This window comes from Phaenicophaeus curvirostris, chromosome 2 (assembly GCF_032191515.1).
Source record: "Phaenicophaeus curvirostris isolate KB17595 chromosome 2, BPBGC_Pcur_1.0, whole genome shotgun sequence".
NCBI lineage: Eukaryota > Metazoa > Chordata > Aves > Cuculiformes > Cuculidae > Phaenicophaeus > Phaenicophaeus curvirostris.
The window spans coordinates 52027684-52055354 of NC_091393.1; the positions used below are offsets into that span (position 1 = coordinate 52027684).

General features: G+C 37.8%; 1 protein-coding gene across 4 annotated transcripts; it reads left to right on the top strand.

Annotated features, from left to right (window-relative positions):
• The first annotated feature begins 104 nt into the window (after window positions 1–104).
• Window positions 105–27495, top strand: SERAC1 (serine active site containing 1). 4 transcript variants are annotated; one of them, XR_011336988.1, is made up of 19 exons: window positions 105–202; window positions 3635–3725; window positions 5048–5084; window positions 5397–5533; window positions 7141–7230; window positions 8136–8267; window positions 10297–10418; window positions 11705–11833; window positions 13461–13574; window positions 14808–14970; window positions 17812–17962; window positions 18776–18917; window positions 19710–19810; window positions 22516–22613; window positions 23153–23335; window positions 23816–23959; window positions 25272–25456; window positions 26079–26134; window positions 27255–27494. XR_011336988.1 is itself a non-coding variant. In XM_069852060.1 (18 exons), exons 2-17 carry the CDS (start codon window positions 3635–3637, stop codon window positions 25406–25408), a joined length of 1971 nt encoding a protein of 656 aa, XP_069708161.1. In that variant the 5' UTR covers window positions 105–202; the 3' UTR covers window positions 25409–25456; window positions 26079–27495. The 4 variants fall into 4 exon arrangements, 3 of the variants coding, with proteins under 3 accessions (XP_069708161.1, XP_069708162.1, XP_069708160.1); XM_069852060.1 differs by having other exon boundaries at window positions 26079–27495; XM_069852061.1 differs by lacking the exon at window positions 26079–26134.
• The last annotated feature ends 176 nt before the right edge of the window (window positions 27496–27671 follow it).

Consider the following 27671-nt stretch of genomic DNA (forward strand, 5'->3'; position numbering starts at 1 on the left):
CGCGAGCGCGTGAGCCGGAAGTGGGGAGGAGCGGCGGAGGCGGAAGGTGGTGGGCTGCGGGGGCTTCTCCTTCTTCTTCTTCACTCCCCCTTCTTTCTTCCTCCTTCTCCTTCCCTCTTCATACCCCTCCCTTCTCTCCTTCTCCCACCCGCCGTAGCGGGGTCTCGGTTTGTCTCGGAAGGGGTGCGGGGGGATTCCCCGGGTGAGTGTTTGTGTTCGTTTTGGCGATCTCCGGGCTGGGACGGGAGTGGAGAACAAGTGTTTGCGAGGAGCCGCTGAGGGAGTTGGGGTTGTTCAGCCTGGAAAAAAGGAGGCTGAGGGGAGACCTCGTCCGTCTCTACAGCTGCCCGAGAGCAGGTTGCGGAGAGATTAGTCTCTTCTCCCAAGTGACGGGACAGGACAAGAGGGAATGGCCTCAAGCTGTACCAGGGGAGTTTCAGACTGGATATCAGGAAAAGTTTTTTCGCAGAAATAGTCATCAGGCACTGGTAGAGGCTGCCCAGGGAAGTGGTTGAGTCACCATCCTTGGAGATGTTCAAAAGACGGATAGACGAGGTGCTCGGGGCCATAGTTTAGTGGCAGATAGGAATGGTGTGACTTGATGATCTCAAAGGTCTTTTCCAACCAAGCAATTCTGTGATTTTCTCTCTGGGGTGTTTATTTACTCTGTCTTTCTTGCATCTTGCTTGTGAGAAGAGACTTGAGATATTAGGATATCATTGGGGATTAGGAAAAATTTCTTTTTGGAAAGAGTGGTCAGGCCTGGGAACATGCATAGGAAAATGATGGAGTCACCATCCCTGGAGGTATTAAAAAAATGTATATACATGTGTTAAAGGATTTTTCACCAGACTGTGGGTAATTCTAGGCTTGCTTTATTTACAACTCAGAGTTGGACCGTCACCTCAGTGAGTGGCAAAGCCCACACAAAATCATCAGATATTTATATACATTATCCAATAAGTATTCTTTTTCTTCTGAAAGTTCTTGGTGTTTTTCCATGTGCTCTCAGTTCTCTACTGTTTGTTATTCTTCTTTGAAGTCACTCTCAGTTCTCTATTGTTCACTGTTCTTTGAACTCTGCCTTTATAATACATCTCTGCTGTCTCATTTCGGTTCTCCCCGAAAAGTGGTGCTTCATGTTTCTCCACCAATCCTAAAAGTCACTTCTTTCTTGAGACATTATATTTATTCTTTAAAACTTTAAAGAAAACATCAAGTAGTTCCACAAACTTATATCTTATGTTTAATCTATGCCTATACTCAAAGTAGTTTAACCTTTTAATCATTAATCATTAAATCTAATACCTATTCTAGGTCTGACATTTCTTGCACAGCCTGTTGATTTAGCTGGACTGGGCTTTAAACTGGCCATAGAAAATGCTATACATAATTGAACAATATTCATACAATTGCTGTAAATATTACTTTCCCAACACTGGTTTTGGTTGTGCTCTTAACAAAATAATATATCTATCCTTAAGAACTTGGCACTTTGGGACATGGTTTAGTAGGGATGGTGGCGTTGGGCTGATGGTTGGACTGGATAATCTTAGAGTCTTTTCCAACCTTAATAATTCTATGAACCCACAGCAGCAAGGGCACCTTCTCTGTGAGCAGCACGGGGAAGCCCTGGGGAGCCAGTTCTCGTTTAAAACCTCTGGATGTCTTAGGCTTCACCTGCTCCCTGTGAGGCTTTGAAAGGTAACAAACTTTCCTTTCCTCTTTGGAAAGGAGCATAGAGTCATCCCTGCTTTGCTCAGTGGCCATTTAAGTGCTGCAAGGAGTAAAACTGTGGGTTTTTTTCACATGTACCCTATTTGTGAGGCAGCAGCATTCCTGCCCCATGCTGGAAAATGACAGAAACCTGTTGCAGACTGCAAAGCCTCCTGAACCACCTGTAAAACAGGGTGAAGAATGCGTCCTTTTGCATTAGATTTGCGTGTACTTTTGCTCTTGAGACCTGAACAGAGGTTCCTGGCAACAACAAAATGGTACTCACTGTGGCATCTTGGGTTTGCAGGTGCATGTTTTGAATTTGGGGAACTGTGGCACCTGCAGTCGCTGAACTACATGTTTATTGCAGTTTACAGGCTGTGGTTAGGTAGAAGAAAGGCTCTCATGAGACCTCACCTGCAGTACTGTATTCGATTCTGGAGTCTTCAGCACAGGAAGGACATGGTTCTGTTAGAGCAAGTCCAGATGAGGGCCACAAAGATGATCAGAGGGCTGGAGCACTTCCCATATTAGGACAGTGTGAGAGAGTTGCACTTGTTTAGCCTAGAGAAGAGAAAGCTCCAGGGAGACCTTAAGGCAGCCTGCTGGTACCTGAAGAGGGCGACAGGAAAGCTGTAGGGGAGCTCTTTATCAGGGAGGGCAGTGATAGGATGAGGTGGAATGGTGTTAAGGTGAGAGACACAAGATTTAGGTTAGATAGTAGGAAGAAATGTTTTCTTGTGAGTGTGGTGAGGCACTGGTACAGGTTGCCCAGAGACGTTGTGGCTGCCCCATCCCTGGAGGTGTTCAAGGCCAGGCTGGATGAGGCTTTGAACAATGTGATCCAGTGGGAGGTGTCCCTGTCCATGACAGGAGTGTTGGAACTGGATAATCTTTACGTTCCCGTCCAACCCAAACCATTCTAAAGGTAGTAAAGGAAGTGCCATAGATTAGATGGAGAGTTTGGAGGTGGGAGTGGTCTCTCCAGGGGACCGATTAATGTCTGAAAAGTGTTTCGTAGTGTTGTGTGCTTTGTTAAAGTGAATGAATAAATATGACAGAAACCAAAGTGTTGTCTGTTGTGATTGTGGCAGTGCTGGCATAAAGCTGATGCTTTTCCAAAATCTCCCAAACACAAGCAAGGGAACAGGGAAACATTAAAACTTTTGGGGAAACAGGGAAGGAGGAAAGACGTATTAGTGGAAGGAAACAAAAACATTCTCTTGTTGAGAAATTGGACCCTGGCATTAAAAGCAATATAAGTTCTTTGTCAGGTCTGTTGAGATTACCTCAAATTCAAGAAGAATATTTAAGCTTCTGTATTTGAATATCAGATTTATTGATCAAGATTTACATACGTGACATTTTATCATTTTGAGTTAATTGTCATTGTGGTAGTATGGACTTAATTTGTCATTTAATAAGAATGCCTGTTTTTTTCAACATAATGATTTCTTAACTGTGTGATAGATAGTGGTGTGGTTTTAAATCTGTTTCAATGGATTAACTTAATTCACTATTTCAATTGGCTTAACTGTATCAATGCAGACACTAAAATTTCATCTGTCATAAAATATGAATTTCATGTTACTTCTGCAGTGTGTGCAACAACAGATTTTTGTGGTTGCTGTGGAAGTTTAATGCTTTGTGGATTTTGAAATAATTCTTGCACTACAAATATTACACGTTCCATCTACTAAATTACCTATTAAATTGACAAGTTTATAGACTTCTTTTAATTAGAGCATTTTATATGGAGTGATATGACATAAATATGGCTTATTGTGAGCTTTGTTGTAAATCGTGACCTTTGTTATCATGACCTTAGCTGCAGAAAGACAGGAAAGAAAACTGCTGCAGGTTTTCTGCTGTAAGTCTCAAATCAATCATTACTTTTTTTTTTTTTTTTAATGTGCAGATGTCAGTGGCCGCTTACTGTATATTTTGCTATAGACAAATAGGAACTTCTGGTCCAGCCACGAAAAGACACCTACCATGGAATGATATCAGTAAGTACAATTCTAAAAGGAAAAATCTTTGTTGGTATAACACCACGCGTACGTGAAAAACTTGATAATCAAAAGCTTTTATTCACCTAAAGTGGATTTCTGCTTCTGACCTTGTTTTGCGTAGTGATATGTAAAATGACAGCAACAGATTGTATGGGATTAGAACACAAAATTATGGTCACTCCCCTGCCAGATGCAATCACATTAAACTATCTTAAATTCTGTTTTCTGTCTGTTTGGGTTTTTTTTGAAGCTCTGGATCCATGAAACGATTACATCCATAAAGTTTGTTTCTATTGTTTCTGCTTCCTTACTTACTAATATTAGTTCTGTGGTCTTCCCTGCTTAGTCTTTGCTTTCTTTGTTGCCTTTTGTATGGAATGATAGTTCTCACAATTCCAAAGTTTATTTTTTAGCATTAAAAGATAGGATATTTCCCTTTCTGCTCTACAGGAAGCATTGCATTTTTTTGCCTTTTCAACCTTCTCTGCCAGTTACTTCTTCAACATGTAGCTGCCTTTTGTCTGCATGCCAAAATTCTTATGGTCTCGCAAAGACAGAACCTGGTGGCGGTGGTTTTGGGTCAAATGTCCCAGTTCTTGCAGAGGAAAAGAAGTTGTTCATGATAGGTGAGATGTGTTCCATTGGGTTTGCTGCTGCTAGTAATAACGGAGTTTCTCTGTATTGAGATCTTTACATCCAGATAATCGGCTCAGCTTTGTCTGAAAACAAAATAGCTCAATTATGCCAGGAATCCTTAGTCTCAAAAGGGGAACTGTTTCAGAAGAGGAGTCATTGCACATGTTCATTCAGCTGTTTGCTTTATAAATTAGATTCAATGCAATTATTTTACATATATTTTTTCTTAGAGGCTTTCTGCAGGACTCTTCAAAGAACATACATAATTCTGTATGTATTCATATACATTGAAGAACTATCCACGTCATATAAGAAAAAGTTAACTCCTTAATATAATCCAGAGTTTCAAATGAATGACAGTGTTGCAGGCAGAGGAAGTTTACTGTTGATTTCTGTAGTTGTGCAATGAATGTAGTTGATAGATAGCAATGCTCAAAGTAAATTACATTGGAAGGAGACATGTTTCATCACCTTGCTTAGAAGAGCAGGAAATTTTGATCAAGTAAAACTTTCTTTGTGAATTTTAGCAATGATTTCCTGAAAGCCAGAGAACAATATAAAAATGTAAAAGAGCTTATTTCTAATGGCTGAAATTCTTTCTGTTTGGTAATGAAGTGCTAACTAAGTTTATATTAAGGTGATGCGTACAACTTTATTTGACATGAATTTTTCATTTTTTCAAGGAAAAATTGCAAAGGTCACTGGATCACTTGTACTAGGGTAAGTTGTAGCTGACAAGCATGTATGGAACTTATACGTGTAGGTAAAATTTTAATTCATGTGTTTTTCAAAAAAATGTGACAGTATTGAGACCTATAGATATGATAGAATATAGTTTTGAAGCATATTTTCTAATAGTTATTACTTATTTTAAGTTTTTTGGAGTATTTTCTCTACCTTGCTAAATTAAAATAATCTTCAGTCTAATGTGTATTTGGTAAAATCTGGTTGATTGATGCCAAAATGATTGTTAACCTATACTTGCCATCGTTTTAAAAATAATATTCATATGCAGTTTTCTTTTATTTATAGAGGTTTTGTATTCATTACATATGAAGTCCTGTCCTTAAAGAAGTTATTGCAAATTGATACTCAAGCTGTACAGCAAGAAAAACTTAAATCCTATGTATATGTACGTACAACTTCTCTAAACCCAAGTGAATATCAAGGTAAGAAGCATAATTGTTTGGATTCTAAAAAAAGAATTTTGAGAGAATAGGATGTTTCTGAAAGTCACCCTTATATAATGAAAGGTGTTTTTCCTGAGATCTGTTACAATGTTCTTCACACCGTCATTGAATTTATTTTAAGCTGGTGGCTGTTTTTGTAAGATAGTTCTATACATACAGTTCCCTCTATATGACTAATTCTCTTCTCCATATATTTGTGCGTATATATATTTCACGCATATCACAAAATTCTAGAATATTGTGTTGGAAGCGACTTCAAGGATCATTTAGCCTGCCCTTTCTTGGCAAAAGCACAGTCTAGACAAGATGGCCCAGCACCCTGTCCAGCCGAATCTTAAAAACATGCAGTGCTGGGAAATGTACCACTTCCATGGGGATATTATTCCAATGGCTGATATGATTGTTCTCATTGTGAAAAATTTTCCTCTTCTGTCCAATTGGAATCTCCCCAGGAGTAACTTGTACCCCTTGTCTTTTCCACGTGATTCCTTGTAAAAAAAGGAGTCTTCATCTTCTTTGTAGCTACCCTTTTAATACTGGAACATGGTGATAAGGTCTCCCCTAAGCCTTCTTTTCTCAGGGCTTAACAAATCCAGTTCTCTCAGCCTTTCGTCACGTGGCAGGCTTCCCAGTCCTTTGAGCATCTTTCTGCCCTTTCTGTGAATGCTTTCCAGACTGTTCACACCTTTTTGGACCAAAACTGAGAATAATATTCCAGATGTGGCTTGACAAGCGCTGAGTAGAGTGAGATAATGGCTTTATCTCTGCTGGTGATGCCTGTGTTGATACAACCCACTAGCCTGTTGGCTTTCTTTGCTGCAGCAGCTCAGTGTTCTTGAGCCTGTTTTCCGCCAGGACCCCCAAGTTCCTTTCCAGAGAGCTGCTCCCCAGCCAGGTAGATCACAGCCTGTGCTGCGCTCCTGGATAATGTTTCCCCAGGTGCAAGACCTTGCATTTGCCTTTGTTTATATGCATATACATGAAGTCTGACACAAAAGACTCTGAGAGAGCTTGGCAACCAGGAGTGGGAGGTGAGAGACAAGGAGATGGTTATAGAACAACATCTAACCTGTCACAGTGAGACAAGGCTCCACTCAATTGTTTTACTCTATATGAGCAGACTTGTGTTCAAATACCGACATTTTCTTACCGTCAGTCAGAAAATGTCAGTGTACAGCAGCCCGCAATGCTTTGTCTGAGAAACAGTTTTTAGCTAAAAACAACATCGCTGTTCTTGAGCACCCACCCTATTTGCCATACCTGGCTCCCTCTTCCCAAAGATCATCAGTGCTCAAAGGAGCCCACTTTTTGTTGGTAGAGGATGTGACAGCAAAAATGACAAAGACCCTCGACAGCCTTTCAGAAGATGATCTGCAGAATTGCTTTGAATGTTGGCAGTATTGTATGCAGCTGTGTGCCAGCTCAGCAGGGAACTACTTTGGAGGTGACAGTAGTTGATTTTCTTAATTTGTTAAGTAATAAGAGTTAGAGGCACAGTCTCCTTTCTTTTGTGTGTGTCCAACCTTGTATACAGATATGAAAAATATGTCTTTCAGATTTCCAGTAATCTAAAAATACTTTCATAGGTATCACATACCAAGCCAGAAAAGAAATCCATAAAGCTGTGAGGAAAATTCTGGAAACAGAAGCTAAAATTTTCCGGAAGCCTTTTAATGGTAGGTATTGAAAGCATGGATTTATCTATTTTTAATAGTAAAAATTAGCCTTTTAGATAGTAAAAATAATTTTTCTTACAAGCTTAGTATGTTCTTTCATGTTTGAAATGGTAATATTCCTATAGTTTTCTGTATTAATATAGAATATTAGTATATTTTCTATGTATTAAAACCATTCCTTTTCTTAAAGTAAATGGAAGTGTTGTTTATGAAGAGATTTGAGATGGTTTTTTCCTGTTTCAAAGAGAGTTGAAGCTTAAGCTACCAGATTAGTAATTGATATGAGTTTTGTTTACAAAAGTTGTTTAGGGGAATGAAATACTCTCAACAGTTAATTTTAGAAAAGGATGTTATGCTTTCATCAAAATTACCAATATTAACTGAAAGTAGCATAGTCTTTTTGTAACAGTGTGTCACTGCTTTTTAAAGTAGTTTAATATAAGAATATCACTTCATATAAGAAACTATGCTCCTGGGACGTGCTATCTGTTCTTATTTAACTATCTGTTAAATGGTTATAACGATATATGCCTCCACTGTGGAGCTATGGAATTTATTGTTCAAGGTCAGAAAGTTGCTAATCATTTCCAGCTCATGCTGGAAGCTGGCCATTCTGGTTGGTAAGTGCCAGCCAGGATGTGTATGTGTAACATATATATGAAATATCAACTTGGTGCCTCTAAAATGAATCAAAGCCATTCTAATAGTTTGACGATCAGCATTTTACTAATGCCATTCTGTCATTTTTTATTATACTAATTCAATACTAAAAAATTGCACTCTAAGTTACTGTTAATGACTAATTTCAAATATTAAAAGAAACAGACTTTTTTTTTTTTTTCTCTCGATGAAGAGAAGTATGACTGTTAAAATCCTCATTTTGCTTTCTTTTTTCCTGGTGAAAGGACAATTCAGTACATTTGATGGAGAAGATCATGAATGTGCCTTATGGCTCCTCTTAAAGAGAACTCAGTCAGAAGACAAAGAGATCCGACTTCAGGCTGTACAAGACCTGGCAAACAACCGTCACTGGCATGGTAACATATGCTGATGTAGCCTAATTTCTTCCAGAAACATGTCAAAGTCTCGGTTGGTGGTCACAAGTCTGCTACCAACATGAGAAAAGGCTAGTAGCTACAAGGAGTGTAAATACACTCTGAAATATGGCCTAAAATGTGAAGGATTTGTTTGCATTTCAAGCAACTCTCTTTCCTAATGCAGCGTGTATATCTGCAGTGCAGGCCTCTCTCTGTTTCCCCACCAGAGAATCGCAGCTACTGCCACAGTGTAGGAAAGCAGTTTGTGTTCATTAGTTCCTTAGCTTTTCTGTTGGGACTGCTAACAAGGTCAATAGAGTTATAAGCCTCCTCTAGGGGAGTGCATTTAAGGCCATGGTTCAGCTAATAAAAGTTGGTCAGGAACTAACAGGTAGTAATGACAGACTGGAAACAGAAAACTTGTATCTGCAAGCATTGTTTGTAAGCTAGTTGTTGTTGTTATTATTATTGTTATTGCTATGTAGTAATAAGTCTTCCCTGTTGCTCTAGCAGTGAATATCCTTGAAGCCCCAACTAAAGTGGGAGGGAGGTGTGTATATGTCATCTTCCCCCTATCACTAATCCATATAAACTGTGTAACACACTAATCTTGGCACTTGTTACCTTGGTAGTCCAGTCAGTTGAGGACCTTTCACTCTTCAAGTGCAGTTCTAGGCCATGGGATTTATTGTGTTTCAGATTGCCTCTGTAATATTCTAATAAATTACCCCAAGCAGTTTACAGTAAAAAGCTGTGTTTGAAAACATTTGAAAGCTAGAGTGTACCAGAACTGAAGGTATGTGTACTAATTTAGTGTTACTGTCTGATGTTTGTAGGAGAGTACCATCTTTTAACAGGTGATCTTAGTGCACAAAATGGCCAGCACTCAGAATCAAGTTGCTCTTTGTTATCTTGTTTTCTTCATAGTGATCATTGTGTTATATTTGCATGTTTCACAAATATTAATTATTCTTGCCAGCTCACTCATGAGGGGAAGTGGTTTTTTAACCTGATATTCCAAAACTAAGTCTAATAAAGATCCAGACTGAAAATATGTGCTAACTTTTCACACCTAGGACCAAATTGTTCAGCGTACCTGTTATCATACATACAGTCATTTGCTTGTTCAAAGCATATCATCAATGACTTCAATTTCCAGCTGTAAGTGATCTGCACAAAAGAAAAAAAGATGGTCTGTGACTGTTTGTGAAAAGTAGATTTCAGGTGATTTGTCATTTTTTTTTCTAGAATTTTGTTCTAGAACAGTAACAAGGATAGAAACTAATTTTTATAGAGAAAGTATTGATCCACTTTAAGATTTCATTTTCATTTTCTTCAGTTTGCCACCTAATTTTGGTGTGTAATTTTCCATTTCTCCAGCTACAAAGTAGGTAGATTTTGGAAAGGAACAGTAGTTACTGTTTAAGTCTGGTTTCCCTTCAGTAGTGTAACTGAAAGTCTGTTTTGTGCCTTCGGTAAGGAAGGGCAGCTTAAAACCGTACTGTGGTGCTATCCTGCCTTTTCTGAGGTTACCTGAGTTTGTGACTTTTACAGTTTTATTGAAATGTAGCTTTTGTATCATGTGAAATCTTGCAGCATTGGAATTTGACGCTATGATTTTTAATACTGTATGCAGGAAAAAAATAGGCGTATGCCTATGCATTTCAGATTTTTACTCAAGCCTAGGTGATTAAGCATGGGCTTGTAGTCCTTGTACTGCTTTCAGAGTGACAATACTGAACGTCTGATTTTGCTTGCATTCAACTTGTATCTGAGGACCTTTATCAAATTGATCTGTAATGAACAATTAGTGCCCAGGTATATTTCAGTTTAGGATAGCGCTGGTCTAACAACTGCAGTATTTGTCTTTTGGAATTTGTGATTACAAAATCAGAGCTTATTTAAGAAGATTGCAGAGATGCGTTTCTGTTATTGAGTTCATTAACAATGTAGGTAAGAAACTACCTTTAAAACCAAATGAGATATTTAAGCATAGTTTAGCACTAACACTGAAGTTCTTGTTCTACAGATTATCAATATGTTACAGTTGCCCAGACCTGTGATCAAAGGACTGCTATAGGTTTAGCTCGATCCAAAGATATTGACCTTCGCTTTTTCCTGCCTCCACCACCATTGCCAAAAACAAAGAGTGTAAGTAAATGAAAAGTAGGTATTAGATGAATTTTGCTTACTTATTTGGTTTTAGTGTTTTTGTTGTTGGTAACCATACTAAAGTGGAGTTCTAAAGTAACTAATGGGTAGTAAAATTAAGATCAAAATACAAAACTATATCCTAGTGCTATACCTTTGGGGTATATCTGCATTAGTGAATGGCATGTTAGAAGGAACTAAGGATAAGGAGTTGACGAGTTATTGTTTTCAGCCTGTATGTCCACAATACGCATTTACCAAAGTTTGAGCCAGTTACTAGTCTGATGCATGCACTGCCTGTCTGTACCTAGTTGGCAATGTGAAGGAGTCTTATATTAAGTCATCCTAGATTGCCTTGTATGATGGTTTGAGCAATCATGTCATCATATCAGCTTCTTCAATAAATAGAACTGGCACGCAAAGCGTGATATAAGAGGTTTTTTGGAAAGCTGATAGGTGAATGCTGGCCAAAGTTCCCGTCAGAGAACACCTATATGTCTTAACCAATAAAACACTGAAAACTAGCTTTGGTAGCCAAACTTTGGGAACCAAACTTTTTGGTTTCTTATCTTTGTAACGTTACATGATGGTGGATCTGTACCTGTCAGCCCTGAAGTACTGAAGTGTATTGGTATAGGGCTGGGTATAAACTTTATTTTTATAGCAGTATGATTGCTGGGTGATTGAAGTTCCAAATCTGCTATTTACAAAGCTGATACAAATCATTGTGGCAGCAAGTGTTGCTACAAGATGTGTCTTCATCTCTGATTGTAGCAAAAATTAGAATAATTGCAAGTTCTGTGACAGTGGGCAAATAAAATTACTTTGTTGAATCTGTTGTTCTGTCACATGCTCAGGTGTTTGTTTAATAATCCAATATGAACATTTTGAAGATAAAAGATAAAAGGTGTCTGTACTTTCGTAGTAGTTTATACGTTCGTTTTAATGGAGTAGCACCGAAATTACTGTGTAGTTAAGGATGAACTTTTAAGCTTCTTATGCCAGGAACAACTTTTTTCATTTGCCCTTCTAGGCCTATTAGAATAAGGCCACCAAAGTATGAAATATAAAGCGTACTTTTCGTCACTCAGCTGGTGATTTTAAAATTGTCAGTTTCCAAAGTCTTTACAGGTGTAACTATTAAACCAAAGTTGCAGAGCACTCAAGTCCAGGGTTCCTATCTTATGGCCTTATTAATATGACTGATTCCAGTATTTCAGATCTTTATTTTCTGTGTTTCATTTCATGCTTTGAACAGAACTAAAAGCTACTTGTGCTTCTCACAGGATTATTCTATGGAAGATGAACTTCGCTTGTTGTTAGTATCTTTGCCTCAGACTGGTCTTGATCCATGTGTCCAGTACTTCACATCTCTTGCTTTACATGAAAGTAGTCAGACCCTCGCTGCACAAAGGGTGAGTTCCCACCTGCAGAATGGAACTATTGGAGTTCTTTGCTCCTGCAGAGCTCGGATACAAACCTATTTTCATATTTTTGAGCACTGTAAGGGGAAGAAAAATACAGAGACTTTGTGAATGTACAATGTAACTAAAATATCTAGGTGCCACAGCAGTACAAAATAAGTAAAATCTCTAATGGCTGTTGGACTCCTCTCCCAAGTAACAAGTGATAGAACAATAGTAAGTGGCCTCATTTGGCACTGAGGGAGGTTTAGAGTGGCTATTGGGAAAAATTTCTTCACCAAAAGGGCTGCCAAGGGTTGGAACAGGCTGCCCATGGAAGTGGTTGAATCTCCATTCTGGGAAGTAGTTAGAAGACTTGGTTTGGTGGTGGACTTGGCGGTGCTTGGTTAAGAGTTGGACTCGGTGATACTAAAGGTCTTTTCCAACCTGAACAATTCTGTCATTCTATGATACAGTCTATGTGCTTGAAAGCTTGTTTACCTTTACTTACAAGCCTCCCATAAAGTGGGTATTTCAGCATTTTGTCCTGAGTATTTCCTTGCCCTTGCAGTGCTCAGAATTATTTTTCGTATTTCATCTTACTGTTGTTTGAGTGTTCTTTTACTGCTGAGATGATTAAACCTCTGTTAAGTCTTACTGGCAAACTGATAAGCTGTTAGCACGCCTTAAGTAGTAAACTCTGTTATATCGCATAGAAATGTCTCCCTGTAACAGATCAGTGTAGCCAAAAGCAGAATTGGAATCGCGTAGTGGTCTGCTTGGACTTGGAACTTAGGAATTCTTCAGCTATCTATCCAACAGCTTCTTAAGTGCCTTTAGGAATGTCATTGAAAGTGCTGTTATTGCTTAAAAATATTAATAGTAGTTCTAGTGTCATCCACTATCTCTTGTTCATTGTATTTTTTTATTTAAAAGTTGAAATTTTAATTGGTTATTTTATTTTTTAAATACAATAATAAAAATTACTGTCATATTTTAATAATAGTGCCTGACAGGTTTAATTTAGAGATTTCAGAGTGCAATTTGCTGTGACACAACTATGTAATATTTTTACTACTTCATTGTTTTCACAACCAGAGCTCTTGCTATACAAAAGGAGCTTTGGTCAGACACCACACTTGGAGGCATTTTGATAATCACACTGTTCCAGAAAACTGCTCTTTATTGAGGTTATTCTGGTTTTGCTACTAAAAGACTGGCTGGTCTTTGGGAGCTATGCTAAGTGTTGAAGACCTTTTTTATTCCTCTTCTCACTTTTGCAACTATGGAAGTCTAGGTGCAGTCTGATTCTTTGCTTTTTTTGCTTAAGCAAACCATCCTAAAAGAAGACATTCATTAACAAAATGAATTTTGTTAATTCATTTTTTTATTTTCCTGGTTTATTGTACGTTTTGAAGTTAATAGACCTCGGAGGCTGCTGACTGCGAATCGGTTTAATAGTTTCCATTAAAAATAGTAGATATTTTTATAGTGCACTGTTGTGTAATTTGTACATTTAGAAAAATACATGCACACTCTTTATAGCAATTTCTATAGATCATTACACACTTAAGAGTTTAGAAATGCTTATTTTACGTAGACATTTGGAATGTGGTATATTTACTGACTCTTATTTCAGGGAGGCTTATGGTGTTTTGGAGGAAATGGACTTCCATATTGTGAAACATTGAGTAAAGTCCCTTCAGAGACAGTGGAACTCTTTTGCTTGCAAGCTTTAGTGCAGCATTCTAAGGTAACTTGTCCTTTAAACTGTAACTGAAAAGCTATGCTTATAAACATTCCTTTCTAATGTTTTCTCAAATATTGAGAAGGAGTTGCCATTTCCTTATCTCTCACCCTTTCTGTAAGGATATTCAGACAACTGAGACTGATGTGATGTGAAAGACAGCATGACACTCATTTTTTTTCTCATGGGAAGTCTATGTAAATTCTGTTATTGTTTCTCATTAGCCTGTGTAAGTTCCCCTGTGATATACCCATTACATATTTCAAGAAGTAAAAGGGGAGCTCTGACACAGAAAAGCAGGAGAGAATGTCTGAAGTCTAGAGGGCTTTAACAAGTCTTTTCTGTGTGGGGCTACCTCCTACTGGCACCCAAAGTCATTGGAGATGGGTGTCATGAGGAACAGTGTTTCCACTCTGCAGCTTCTCAGTAAGCAAGATACTCATGATATGAAATTCTTAGCACAAAGCGTGTGGATCTGTGTGAGTTGACGTATATCAGTTCAGAAAGCTTACAAGCAGTCTCTTCCTATGGCTCTTAATCTAACTGTAGTGCCAGGTGTCCAGAAAGCAAAGTATCCTCATGAAATCACTCGAAATCAGAAGTCAGAATGAAATGCAAACGTTGGCTATTTGCAAAGGTCCATTCTTCAGTGACAGCTGCCTTTGGGCACATTGCACAGCACACAGCTAATACTGTGCATTTTCCAAAGACCAGTATGTTCTTTGCAGACACGGATGAAGAGTATGGAAGATTGTGTAACAATAATTCTTGATTCCCGTTGCTGCACTCTTCAGTGTGTACTTAATTGCTCAGAAAACTAGAACATTGAGAAATAGCGTTGAGGACACCAAATTGTTATGGGTAGAGGGATGGATGAAGTGCAGTTTGCCAGTATTCCTTTTGCATCTTCCATATATTTAGAAATTCTGACGTCACTTGATCTTTAGTTGAAATTTGCTCTCTTCCACTTGGCAAAGTCAATCTCATCTCCCTCAGATGTGGAGGAGAGTAGAATGGTGGTTGTAAATCCATAGAAATCATGCTTTTAGCATATTAAAATATTTACTTCCTCTTCAACTACAGCATATAAATACTAGATTAATATGAATTTCGATGTAATAAAAGGGCTCTGTATCATATCAGCTTTTAAAAATTCCCTGATTGGTGAATTAATAGCGTCTCAAAGAACCTTTTACGAAACACCTACTTACTGGTTTTGTGTTTACTCTATGATGCTAGGTTTCTTCTCACTGTGATAAAATAGAAGCTAAAGGAGGTCTTCAACTACTGCAGAGGATATACCAGCTACGTAAGGATTCAGCAAAAATTCAAAGGAACATAATTCGCATTATTGGAAACATGGCTTTGGATGAACGTCTTCATTCATCCATAGTACATGCAGGTAAAATGAAAGCAAGCACGAGGAATCTGAGTGTCAGATTTCTGTTCTGAATTTTTCAGAGGATACGGCACTTTTGCAAAATGCAACAGGCCGTGGCAGTGGTGTGGGTTTTATATCTGAGGGATGGGGAGGTGGCATTTGGAGGTATTTTTTATACAAAAACATAGACAGATTAGACTGTGTTGATTAAGAACTCCTCTAATGCTGTCTGTCTGATATATGTCAGTGCTACAGAGGTGTTTGAAGTCTGAAGGATGGTCAAAATTTGGACCTAGTTGGTACTTGTTTCACATTACCAGCAAAAATCTTTTGAGTTGCTTACTCTTAGAAATCTACTTGTAGATTAATTTTTTTTTTATTGACTGCGTTTTATTCTTGTAAAGAAACGGATCAGTTTGCACTCCTTACCTTCTGGAATAAAGTGAAACATGCCTTTGCGCCCTCCTTTGTTTCACATTAGGCTAATAACTTCTAAGCTTTACTCAGATGCCCCTTTTTTTAGTTTACCTTAAATATCAGAATGAAGTTATTCCTTCTAGCTCTGTACCAAGTAAATAATTCCGTATGATTTATTAGGAAAGAAAGGAAAAGTAGAAAATGTCAATATGCTGTTGTATAATTCCAAGCTAGCGTCTGTTTCATTTTTAATCTCCCTCTTGCAAAGAGGAGAAGTAGCAAGGGCACAGGAAGACTGAAGGTGATTAAAAATTTGGAATGGCTGTGGTAGAAAGTTCAAATAACTAGATTAACACGTTTATCTTGGAAAAAGCAACTGAAGGAGAATATAATGGTGATATATAATATCCTCACTGATGTAGAGAAGACAAAGAGGGAAGTCATCTGCTATTTCTCATAATGCAAGACCAAAGTTTCTTGTGCATTAAATTATCAAAAGGCGGAACAAACAAATATATTTTTTTCCATACATTGCATGACCAAACTACAGCTTGCTTCAAAACAATGTGGTTCCTGAAGACTTAAAAAGCTTCAAAAAGTGATTAGGCTAAGTTAATGGAAAGAAAAATCCATAACACTTCACGCACAGAAGCTGAGTTGACTGTAGAAGGTTGAGAGGGTATAGTGGAGAATCAGCACTGTACACTTCCCCTTTTATTGGTCTGCTCTTCTATTGTTCCACAGCTTCCGTTACTGCTCACTTTTTGAGAAAGACAGCAGAGTACAAAGGCCTTTGGTCTGAGCTTTAGCCCTATTCTTACATTCTTATGATGACTGTTAAAACCATACAGAGGAAGAGAAAGTAGCAGAAAAGTCAGCAGGTCCCTGGGGCAGAGCTCTCAGTACAAATGGAATTTAAGCAGTGGACTGGGCTCCAGAGATGAGCTGTTGAACGCTGCTGGCCAAGACTTCCACTGCAGTGCTGAGTGATGCATAAAAAGAAATAACTTCTAAGGCTCTTTTCCTTTGCGAAAACTGTGGGCACAGGAAGAAGAAGAAAAGCAATGTTGCACTGTGTAGTGTAGTAGCTGTAGTGTGGTGTCTGGGAGCAGAAGAATTCTGAACACTGGTTTTGACCCTTCACCTTGTCTTATTTAAAAGAAATACAGAACCAGAGACCTCGCTAGTTTAAATCGGACTAGCTCGGTAATCTTTCATTGTATTTGGGGAACTGAAAATAGTTTTTAGATAGTATTCATCTTAGGGAGAACGTGTGTGGTAGTCAACATATATATCTATATCTATATCTATATCTATATCTATATCTATATCTATATCTATATCTATCTCCTGCTTAGTAACGTAGATTAAATACTTAATTCTTAAGAGAGGAAATGATTGGCAGTTCTCAAAAGTACTCACATTTAAACAAAATTCACATGCTATTTAATTATTTTCTAATTCCACAGTGAACAAACTATCTTGGGTTAGCCACTTATTGGCTATACTAGTAACAATGTATTGTGTGTGATTTTGAAACAGTGCTCATTAAGTGAATTGTTTCTTCTTTTCCAAAGCAGACTCCTTTGAAAATCTTTCTTCAAAGCCTTCCCAGATTTTACTTTTTAACTCAGTTTTAATGTAATTGTGATTTGTAGACCACTCGTGCTAGCAGCAAGAAGATTTATCAGGATTTTAAAGAAAAATATATATGTGTATAGAAGATATTCCTTTGCATTTCTCAGTAGGCTATATTAGCCATCTACACCTAAGAAACTATATTTTACACCTTAGGTAAGGTATTTTGAAGTGTCTGTTTTTTCCTGAGGTAGCCATGACTTAAAATTTTATTGAGGATTGTATTCAAAGGTTTCCTTCATTAATTCTCTTATATTTCCTAGGTATAAATAGTATACTATTTTTAGAATAGTGGGGGCATTTTAATTCCTTAAATAGTTTTTCACACACTGGATCTTAAAATCAGAAATTATTGCACTCTAACAGCAAGCATCCATTTCTCCACCTGCCATTACTCTTGTGGGTAGTTTTTATGTCCTTGTATACTTTAAGCTTCATTTTCTCTCTGGAACATTTATTTTCTCTGTCTTTCTTGCATCTTACCTGCAAAAAGAGACTTCAGATCTGTTCTGTCTCTAACAACTGTGCTGACCTCCTGATACACTTTTTTTTCTCTTCTGAGAGGGGTTTTCCTTCAGATCATAAACTGAACAGCAGTAAAATACGTTACCACCTCACCATTCTGGATTTGTGTACTTTGGAGGTGTTACTTATCTGGTGTTGGCTTTCCTGTGGTCAAAAGAGTGGATTGAAATAATTTGTTTTGATGCTTCCATTCTTAAGTTTTAGCTTCTGTTTTCACAAGTAGGCTTTTGAAGGATGATGTTTCAAATCAGTTAACCTGCCACTTTTATTTTTGCAATGTAGGTTGGGTTTCTGTACTTGCTGAAGTAATGAAATCCCCACATGTCATTCAGTCTTCTCATGCATCCAGAGCTTTGGCTAATCTAGACAGGGACACAGTGCAAGAAAAGTATCCAGATGGTGTTTATGTGTTACATCCACAATATCGTAGCAGGTAAAGCAGAACATATTGTACATGCTGTGCTTTGAGTTATTTGTTATACTGTTCAGTTACTGTACTTTGGAAGAGTTGATATCAGAGTGCTGCTGTACTCGTGTCACCTATTCCTCCTGTTCTTTGGTGGGTTGAGAGGGCTGAATTTAGAATCCTAAATGGAAGAACAACAGTAGTGTTTACAGCAGCCCATAGCCATGAAAGGAGGATTGTGCTGCCTGGAAAAATCCAAACACAGTGAGATGAATTATTATTTTACATGTGTTGCAACCATTTAACCTTTGCACTGGCTGTCTTGGGATACAGTGCTTTGTAGTTATGCTGTTGGCAGCAGCACCTCTTGACTTAAGATGCAGTAAATTTATAGCTTCAGCTTCTTTTAATAGTGAATGTGTATCTGGGAGTGAATCAGACTCCAACATTGTATGTGACTTAGTAGCAACTATTCCCTGGGTCATTGATGTTAATCAGGTTACAGTGGAGATCTAATTTGATGATAAAGCTAGTGCTACCAAGTTGCAGTAGCTGGAGAGAATGGTGGTTTTCATTATAGAAAAATATGACCTGCAAGGAGGGTACTTCCCATGCTTTTTTATATCTCTCGTCTGGGTGAATCCCTGTTTTTTGTCTTGATCTGAATATCCTCTTTGAAATAGAATGAAATGTCATGGAATGTTGTCCATAAGAGAAGAAATCATATATAGTGTTAAAAATAGCATTTTGGCATCCTTCAGGATAAAAGTTCTGTGTACATTTAATTTGCTTAAAGAATACATACCACACTTCTATTAAAAATTCATTTTTCTATATCAGTCAGCCCATCAGAGCAGACGTCCTTTTTGTTCACGGTCTTTTGGGAGCAGCGTTTAAAACCTGGCGACAGCAAGACATTGACCAACGTTTGGACAAAAATGCTTCAGAAGGGGAAGAGGACTATAGCCAGTGCTGGCCAAAGGTAAAAAGACAGTATCTTTTTGACATGCAGCTGTGTTTTCTCATTAGTGAGAGCTGTCCAGAGGATCTAGGATTAAACTGTCTGGCAGTTGTCTCTTTTGAATCAAATGACTTGTAATCTGTTACACGAGTAGCGCTTTCCGAGTTCCTGATATGTTTTTGTTAGAAAGCTGAAATTTTGAATGGATTATGTTTGCAAAGGAAAAATCTCTGCTAAACTTAATGCTCTCAGCTTCGTTCTTCTGCTAGTGAAAGAGGCATCAGTGACTGCTTTACTCATGCTCTTGTTTTTTTTATGGAATGTTATTGCTGAGAAAAAGATACATAAAATTACATTTTAAATGAAGTATCCCTTCCTACATAGGTGTCTGAGTACCTCAGTTTTTGCAGCTATCTACTTAAATATTGTTGGTAAATAAGTAATTACTGCTTCAAGTAACTCCTATTGGTATAAACACCAAATTATCTCTGTAAAACTTAAAACTGATCAGCCCTGTTGATGATAAACTTAGTAATTCTTGTTTCACCCAGGAGAGGGAGCCAGGAATGCATGAGTTAGTAATCCATCTCCACCTGCCTTTGGGGCTGAGGAACAGCCTACAGTTTGCCAGCATGTAATAAAAAAATACATATTTTTGGTGCAAAATTTATTGGGGGATTAACTGAAGAGCAGACACCTCACTTGATTATTGGTCCCATTGTAAAATCTTTGCTTCATTGCTGATAAGTTGCTTGGAAGGCTTCAAGTACTTCAATTATAAGCTCCTTTTGGTTTCATTTTTCTTTAACTTAGACATGGCTGGCTTCAGACTGTCCTGCCCTTAGGATAATATCTGTGGAATATGACACCCATTTGAGTGACTGGAAAGCAACATGTCCTGTTGAGGCTCACAGGTAACAGTTGAAGTGTCTGTAGTTTGGAGGGGAGGCAGGAGGGAGACCTGTAAAGCTGATCCTTGGGATCACTTGGTGTGAAACAGTGAATTTAACTTTGCTTGTTGGATTTGAAAATTAAGTTTGGAAAAACATTAGATAGAGTTACGGTATACTTGAGTTTTTTGCCTCATGAATAACTTCTTGTGGCAATTTCCTAAATTCTTACAGTCTGTTCATGTTTAGCAGAGATGCTAAATTATGCTATTAGGTGATGAAATATTGATTTTATATCATAAGGGGAATATTTCTTAAACTGACCCAATAATACATCATAAGCACAGCAAAAATTTCACTGCACTGTGACGTTTGACTTGCGGTAAAATGAAGCATATAATTTTAATCGAGGAGCGCTAGTCCCTGGAAAGAGATTAATGTAAGTCTTTGGCATAGCCAGCAGGTCTAGCGAGGTTATTCTCCCTCTGTATGCGGCACTGGTGAGACTGCACCTCGAATACTGTGTTCAGTTCTGGGCCCCTCACCGCAAGAAGGATGTTGAGGCTCTGGAACGAGTCCAGAGAAGAGCAACAAAGCTGGTGAGGGGGCTGGAGAACAGGCCTTATGAGGAATGGCTGAGAGAGCTGGGGTTGTTTAGCCTGGAGAAGAGGAGGCTGAGGGGAGACCTCATTGCTCTCTACAGCTACCTGAAAGGGCATTGTAGAGAGGAGGGTGCTGGCCTCTTCTCCCAAGTGACAGGGGACAGGACAAGAGGGAATGGCCTCAAGCTCCGCCAGGGGAGGTTTAGGCTGGACATTAGGAAAAAATTTTTCACAGAAAGGGTCACTGGGCACTGGGAACGGTCTGCCCAGGGAGGTGGTTGAGTCACCTTCCCTGGAGGTATTTAAAAGGTGGGTGGATGAGGTGCTCAGGGCCATGATTTAGTGGTTGATAGGAATGGTTGGACTCGATGATGCGATGGGTCTTTTCCAACCTGGTGATTCTGTGATGAATAAAATACAGAAACTATATCTGGTTTGGTCTGATAGCATGATTACCCTTATCAGAGGAATTGTGTTTTTACTAATCATGAGCCAGGTAGGTCAGGGGAAGATGCTACCTCCAGACATGTGTGTTCTAAAAAATAAAAATATTTTGAGCTTGTAAAGATTATTTGGCTTGAATGGGTATTAGGCTTAGTAATTGAGTTCAGTGATCTTTGAATCAGTTCCTAATCTGAGTCCTTCAATTTATGCTACTAGTCCTGTAGATTCCACTTGTACTTCAATGAAGGCATGTTCATGACTACTAACAGGTTAAATTATCTTTTGTGTAGCAGAGAAAAAAATTGTCATGTGTGTAGTAGACAGGGAACTTGGCATTTTTTCATTCCTTTCTCCCTGTGGATATATGAAGGGTAGATGCAAATATTGCATTAAAGAAAGCATATAAACAGGGAAAAAAAGGAAGATGTGGCTGTTGATATATCTATTTGAAATCAGACAAAACAATGATAATAAAAAACAAATTAGTGGTTAGCTTTTCTTGTGTCTGCATGGAGTAAGCACAGTGGAAGAAAATTAGAAAAATAAATAAGCACGTATTTATTTATGTATTTATTTGCCTGCTTACGTAGTTAAAGATAATGTCTTTTTCATTGCAAAATGGAAAATTACATTATCTTTTATTTATGTCACTCAAGCATAGCATTTTATTATTTTAAAATTTGATGTAGTTAATACAAAATGAAAGATACTGTGAAGATATTTTTAACTAGCACGTACAAAGATGTAGCAGTAGAATCACAATATTACAATTGCTGTGAGTGTTATAGGCTCATTCACTATTCCAGAAAGGAATTTGTAAGTTCCTAAGCTATCCTAAAGCCTACTGCTCAGCTGAGAAGACACATTTGAGCATCCTTTTCATGTGTTATAAAAGCAATTTTTAGTGATAATGCTGAGAACCAGTACAGATTAAGTAAATTAGGTTTTGCCCAGTGGTTGCCCCAGTGTCCTGGGGTTTCCATTATCCAAGGATATGTGTTTGATTCTTGTTACATTGCAGAAATGTTGCACTTTCCAGCTTGGATTGGGAATTGGCATCGGTTCTATTATCTCTTCATTTATAAGGTGGAGATTATTATGCTTTTATACTATTCCAGTACAAAGCATTTGGAGATTATTGTCTGGAAAGTATAACAGACATTATCTGTGATTTTTGAATGTACTGGTTGATCGTGCACGTAAGTTATTAATTCCCTGCATGTTGCTTCACATTTTGCACATTGTTCAGGGAGGTACATTTTTGGCAGATGTTAGATGTATTCTTGTTTCAGCGGAAAAAGTTCATTGTGCATTGATGATGCTTTCATAAAATGAAAACATAATGTGTAAAATGAAAATTACAATGTGTAAATGAAGTTTTCTATAAAACTATAAAGATATTTTTGTAATTAAAGCTAAAGGAAATCAGTGATGGCTGAAATTAAACCAAACCTTTCCAGCAAGATGAAGAAACAGAATTTAGCTCAATTCTTGTTTTTCTTGTGAAGCCAAACTTACAAGTTTTTTTGCCATTTTTCAATGTAGAAACAATCACTAAGTGGTTAATTTTTAGTGTACCTAATTCACTTCCAGAAACATGCAACACGGAAAATTCATTCTGTTTTAACGTTGCCTTCTAACCTATCGTGCATCATCATGCTTGTGTTTGTTTTTAATTTGCAGGAAGTCTATAGCTTACAGGAGCAATGAGCTTCTTGACAAGCTCAGAGCTGCTGGGATTGGAGACAGACCTCTGGTGTGGGTATCACATAGCATGGGTGGTAAGCACATTGCCTGTTTGATGTAAAGTATTTCTCTGTTGTAATATTTCAGAATAAGCTGCAAACCAAATACAGTCTGAAATGTGATTATTCAGAATACTTTATCTAAAAAGTTTGCAAAGACCTAAAAATGCAAAATACGCTTCTACTTTCTTAATGCATTATATTCAGTACATTGTGAAAGGATTTTTATTGCTGTTTGTTTTTACTGTGTTGATTTTAAAAACACAGAATCCATGAGTTGAAATTCATGTAAATGAAAATCCAGAGGCAAAATTATTTCCATGATCACATATATAGTATATGTCTATAGCAACACTTAAAGCAAACCAAAATTGGATTTGCATGTCTGACATTTTATTTTAATGCCTCCTCAGGTTTGGTTTGTTTTTTTTTTTTAACTTGAATGTTACATATTTGACAAACCAAGGACTAATCAACCAAGGCAAGAATATGGTAGTTGTTTCATGGATAATATAGCATGATGGTTGTTTTCACAGTGGTTTAAATCCCTGCATTAATTCAGCTTCTGTTGCCAGGTCTTCTAGTCAAAAAGATGCTGGTGGATGCTTCCAAGAATCCAGAAATGGATAAAATTGTGAACAACACCAGAGGAATCATATTTTATAGCGTACCTCACCATGGTTCCCAGCTGGCTGAATATTCTATAAATGCCAGATATCTTCTCTTTCCGTCTGCAGAGGTTAAAGAACTCAGCAAGGGTATGCGCGATTAGCTACCATTTAACAGCAGGGATCTATAATGATCTATTCATGAGGCTTTTTTTTTTATTGTGCTTGTCAAAAATAGCTGGATAAAAAAAAAAACCCTGTATTACATTTTGGGTTATGTATTGAATTACTGTACGTAATTCTGAGTAACTTTCACCTGATTGCAGAGGTGAAGGGGGGGAAAAAGGAAGTCAGAACAAGTTTATAGAAGACTATTTTGGGACATTTAGGAATGTAGTAACTCAACATGTGTTGCACTTTAGACTCAGCTTCTAAACAAATTCCATGCTGTGCAGAAATACACAATTGTTGCATACGATAGCTGGAAAAAGGGATTACATACAAAATGCTACTCCATTTACTGGAGTATTAGTTTTTCCAAAACATCTCTTAAGGGATGCAGTCTTGCTAGACAAATGCTATAATCTCATGTCTAAGGTAACACTACAAAAGTACGTTGCTTTTTTTCAGATTCTCCTGCCCTTAAAGAGCTGAATGATGACTTCCTGTCTTTTGCCAAAGATAAGAAATTTTCAGTGCTGAGTTTTGCAGAAACCTTACCAACACACATAGGCAGCATGATAAAACTGCACGTTGTACCTCTGGAATCAGCAAGTAAGTCAAATAGCCATTTAATTTGTTTAATTTTATGTATGTTCATGTAAGCATTGATAATGAGGAAGGATTATAAGTGCTATGGTAGAAAGACCTAAAAAAATGGATCTGTTATGTTTTTGGGGGTTTTTGTTTGAACTTTTGACTGAGTTTAAACTACAGTCTCCCTGCTGAGATCAGAGGTAGCTATGTTTACATTTTAGAATAGTAATTGTTTTGACTTTGCTAAATGTGAGTAAGGCTTAAAAAAGCAGAGTAGACCCTGGTCTAGTGTTACATTGTTATGTCAGGAAGCTGAATAGTGTTTTCAAAGTACTCATAAATTTCAGCAGCTTCCTCCTTTAAAAGACAAGAAAAAAAATTAGCAAAATGGTAATGGAAGGGAAAAGTCACAAAGCTATTTTTCAGTTTTAAGAGCCTTTTATCTTCCATATCTCAGATACTCAAGCAATTGAGTTTGCCTCCTGAAGAGTTCCCACGATCTTTTTGGCCTTTTGTAGGAGAAGGGAACACCAGGCAGTTCTTTTTCTTGCTTTGTTTAGGGGTGTTCAACTTAGAGAATTGTTTTAAGTTTGAAATTTTCAGCAGTTCCCTGAGCAAAACTCTCTTTTGCATTATCCAAGGTACCTGTAAGGCCTTGAACAGAAACATTTCTTTGTTGTGTTTTAGATCAGGCTAAATCAGCTAGGTTAAAAGCAAGGTTAATTGCTTTGAAAAATTCAGACTATACATCACTGTTTTTCCCGAGTTAATATTTAACAGTATTTTTCCAGTATGTCTTCTCATGAAGCAATTATTTGTGAAAATCTTTCTGATGTAATTTTACTGGTAAGGACTGAAGAACTGGGCTGTTTGTTTTAACAAAATAAAATGAAAAAGAGGGCTACATAAAAGCGTGCACAAATAAGCACAGTGCACTTATAATTTTATAGCATATTTCTTCTCTTCTAGAGATGATGCACAATGCAGCACATGAGTTCTCTTGAAAGCTTTTAGAGGTTCAGAGGGACGCCACTCATTTTTGTTCAAAACCCAGGCTTATAAGCAGCACGCTCACTGTTTCTTACATGCATGTTTGGATAAATGAAAGCAAACCTTCATCCTGCTGCTCTACTGTAATTTTATATGGTTAAAGATACAAAGTTCCAAGCAAAGTGGAGGATTTCTTGGGAGGTTGAGTGAATAAATAATAAACAGGAAAGTTGTTTTTAAGAGAGAAATTGATAATGCAAGATGTGCTTTTCAGTCTAGGTGATCTTACGAGCTTTAGTAGTTCTTTTCTTCTTTTTTTTTTTTTTCCCCGCTCTCCCAGAGTTAGGAATTGGAGACCTTATTCCAGTGGATGTTAATCATCTAAATATCTGTAAGCCAAAGAAGAAGGATGCTTTCCTGTACCAACGTACATTGAAGTTCATTCAGGATGTTTTAGCCCAAGATCTTGGAGACTGAGTTTTTTGTTATCCTTGGCTGCTGATTTCCTCTGTTTGGTGGCACGCAGTAAGTTCTTCTCCTAACGTTTGTTAGGGGATGTACAGAACTACAAAGATGCTATGTCAAATAGTATCTGCTGCTAAAATAATTTTCAGTACAACTCCAACTTAGACATCTCTCCAGTGTATTTCTAAAATATATTCAAAGCAAATACAAACTGAAGTCTAAACTTGGCAAAAAGAAAATGAATGTTGCTTAGAGCAACCATGATCTCTTGACAAAATGTGTGGAAATTCTCCAGCAATTTGGGTGAGAGGGGATAGGGATTCAGTAGAAGAGAAGTTTCACTTAGTGTACAGACATTCTCTGAAGCAACACAGGTACACTATGGAGATGTCCCAGGATATCTTCTTTTAGCAAAGAAAAAAAGAGCTTGCTCTAGAGGCAGGTGTCCTCATTAAGGTAAATACACATCTGGACTCAAGTCTTTTAGAGAGGATCAGAAATTATTAATTGAGGTGGTGGTTTGTTGTGTCAAAAGGGCAAAGCAGCATGTGGCTGCCTCAAAGCTTCACCTTACTCTCCATGTTAAGCGGAGAAGCCTGAGGAAATTTATCTAAAGGAATGAAGATAGCATGAAAGTGGCTCAGTTACAGGAGTTTTTGTAATTTGCCTTTTAATTTAATAGATCACCCAGATTTGTCAGCGCATACAGCATCTGTTTTCTGCATGAGAAAGAGACAGGTTGGTTAGTTGTCTTGCACAAATATGTTCCTCATTGAGAAATTTTTCTTTAGTCAATTTAAATAAGAGCATTGAAGATGCTCACGTGGAGTAAGACAAATGTAAGCCCTGCCAAGAAAGCTGGTGGTTACAGTTTTGAGCTCAGGCAGAGAAGTAAAACAGGAAAAAAAATCCGGTGATCATAAGGTCCCAGAGGAAATGCAGAAGATCCCAGATGTTTTGGTTTCTTGAGGCCCAACTGTATGTATTGGTGTAGCTATAAAGAAAAACAGCAGTGTTGTCTTATTTGAGTTTACATTTTTGTTAAGGATAACTTAACAGTACTGATAAGAAATAAGTATGTTGAGGAAAAACTATGGTAGGGCTCAGTCACTTTATTTTAAAGTCTTAGATAGTTTGCACTGTAGTTAAAAGTGGCCTAGTCTAATTGTGGTCTCTCCTTCCTTTTTTTTCCACCCTCAACCCTCTCTGAAAACAAGCATAGGCTACGATTAGGCTTTACTACCCTAGCTGACAGTTAAATAAAGCCTGTATTGATGGTGGGCTTAAGACATCTCTTAGCCTCATTTATGTGAGATGGATTTAATATTATTACTGGCCTTAAAATCATGGCTTTGCAAGCTGCCAAAGGGGTGGGATGAGCCTTGCAGTTCTGCATGGGCTTGGTGCAGGCAGCAGTGACCATTGCAGTACTGCCAGTCCTCCTCAGCTGTCCCTACGTTGGAGCACTCCAGGCTGGGAGGACACTACATCTGAATACACTTCTGGAAGTTGAGCCTTGACCTGCTGAAGCTGTGTGGTAAAATTCACTAGAGTACAGAGGATGTACGGTACCGCACTGTCAAATGAGCATTTCCCCAACCCCCAACCAAGATGTAAGAACACTGCGTGGCAGTATTTCTGATAGAAAAGGTAGCAGAACAGTCGTAACTTCTAAAGAGGTTTATCCTTTTTACACTGTTTAAACTTCAGAGTGTAAATGTATTACAGCACTTTGTATTCACAAAGTAGAAGATATGTGGAATTCGTTGTGAATAGATAAGCCTTACTTCTAGTAACTGAATGTGTGTTTAGTGTGACAAATCTTATATTGATTTTAATAGTCTCCTTTGGCTTACAGGGACTCAGATTGATGACTTACACGTTAATCTCAGTAAATGCTTTGTTACTGTAACTGGAACTCGAGGCAACTTTCTCCTTTTTGTAACTGTATGTATATATGTGTCACTTTTAAAACTAATATTTTGAGGGGGGTTGTTTCTTTTTTGGAACACATTAATGAAACATATTTTTAAAAAAATACTAGATACGCCATGAAATGTATTAAAGGTGAATCATCTGCCAAATGAATGCTCTGGATCATGTTCACTTCTGTTACAGACCTGCGTTATATTTTTTTAGTGAGTGTGTAATGCTGAAAGAACATTGTGTTTATTCTTCATCTTCTGTTAGAGGCACAGCCCTGTGGGGTGCGATTGGTCATCGATGTTTTGCCAGACTGAACAGTTCTTCAGTTGTGCTCTTAGATTGGGCAGAA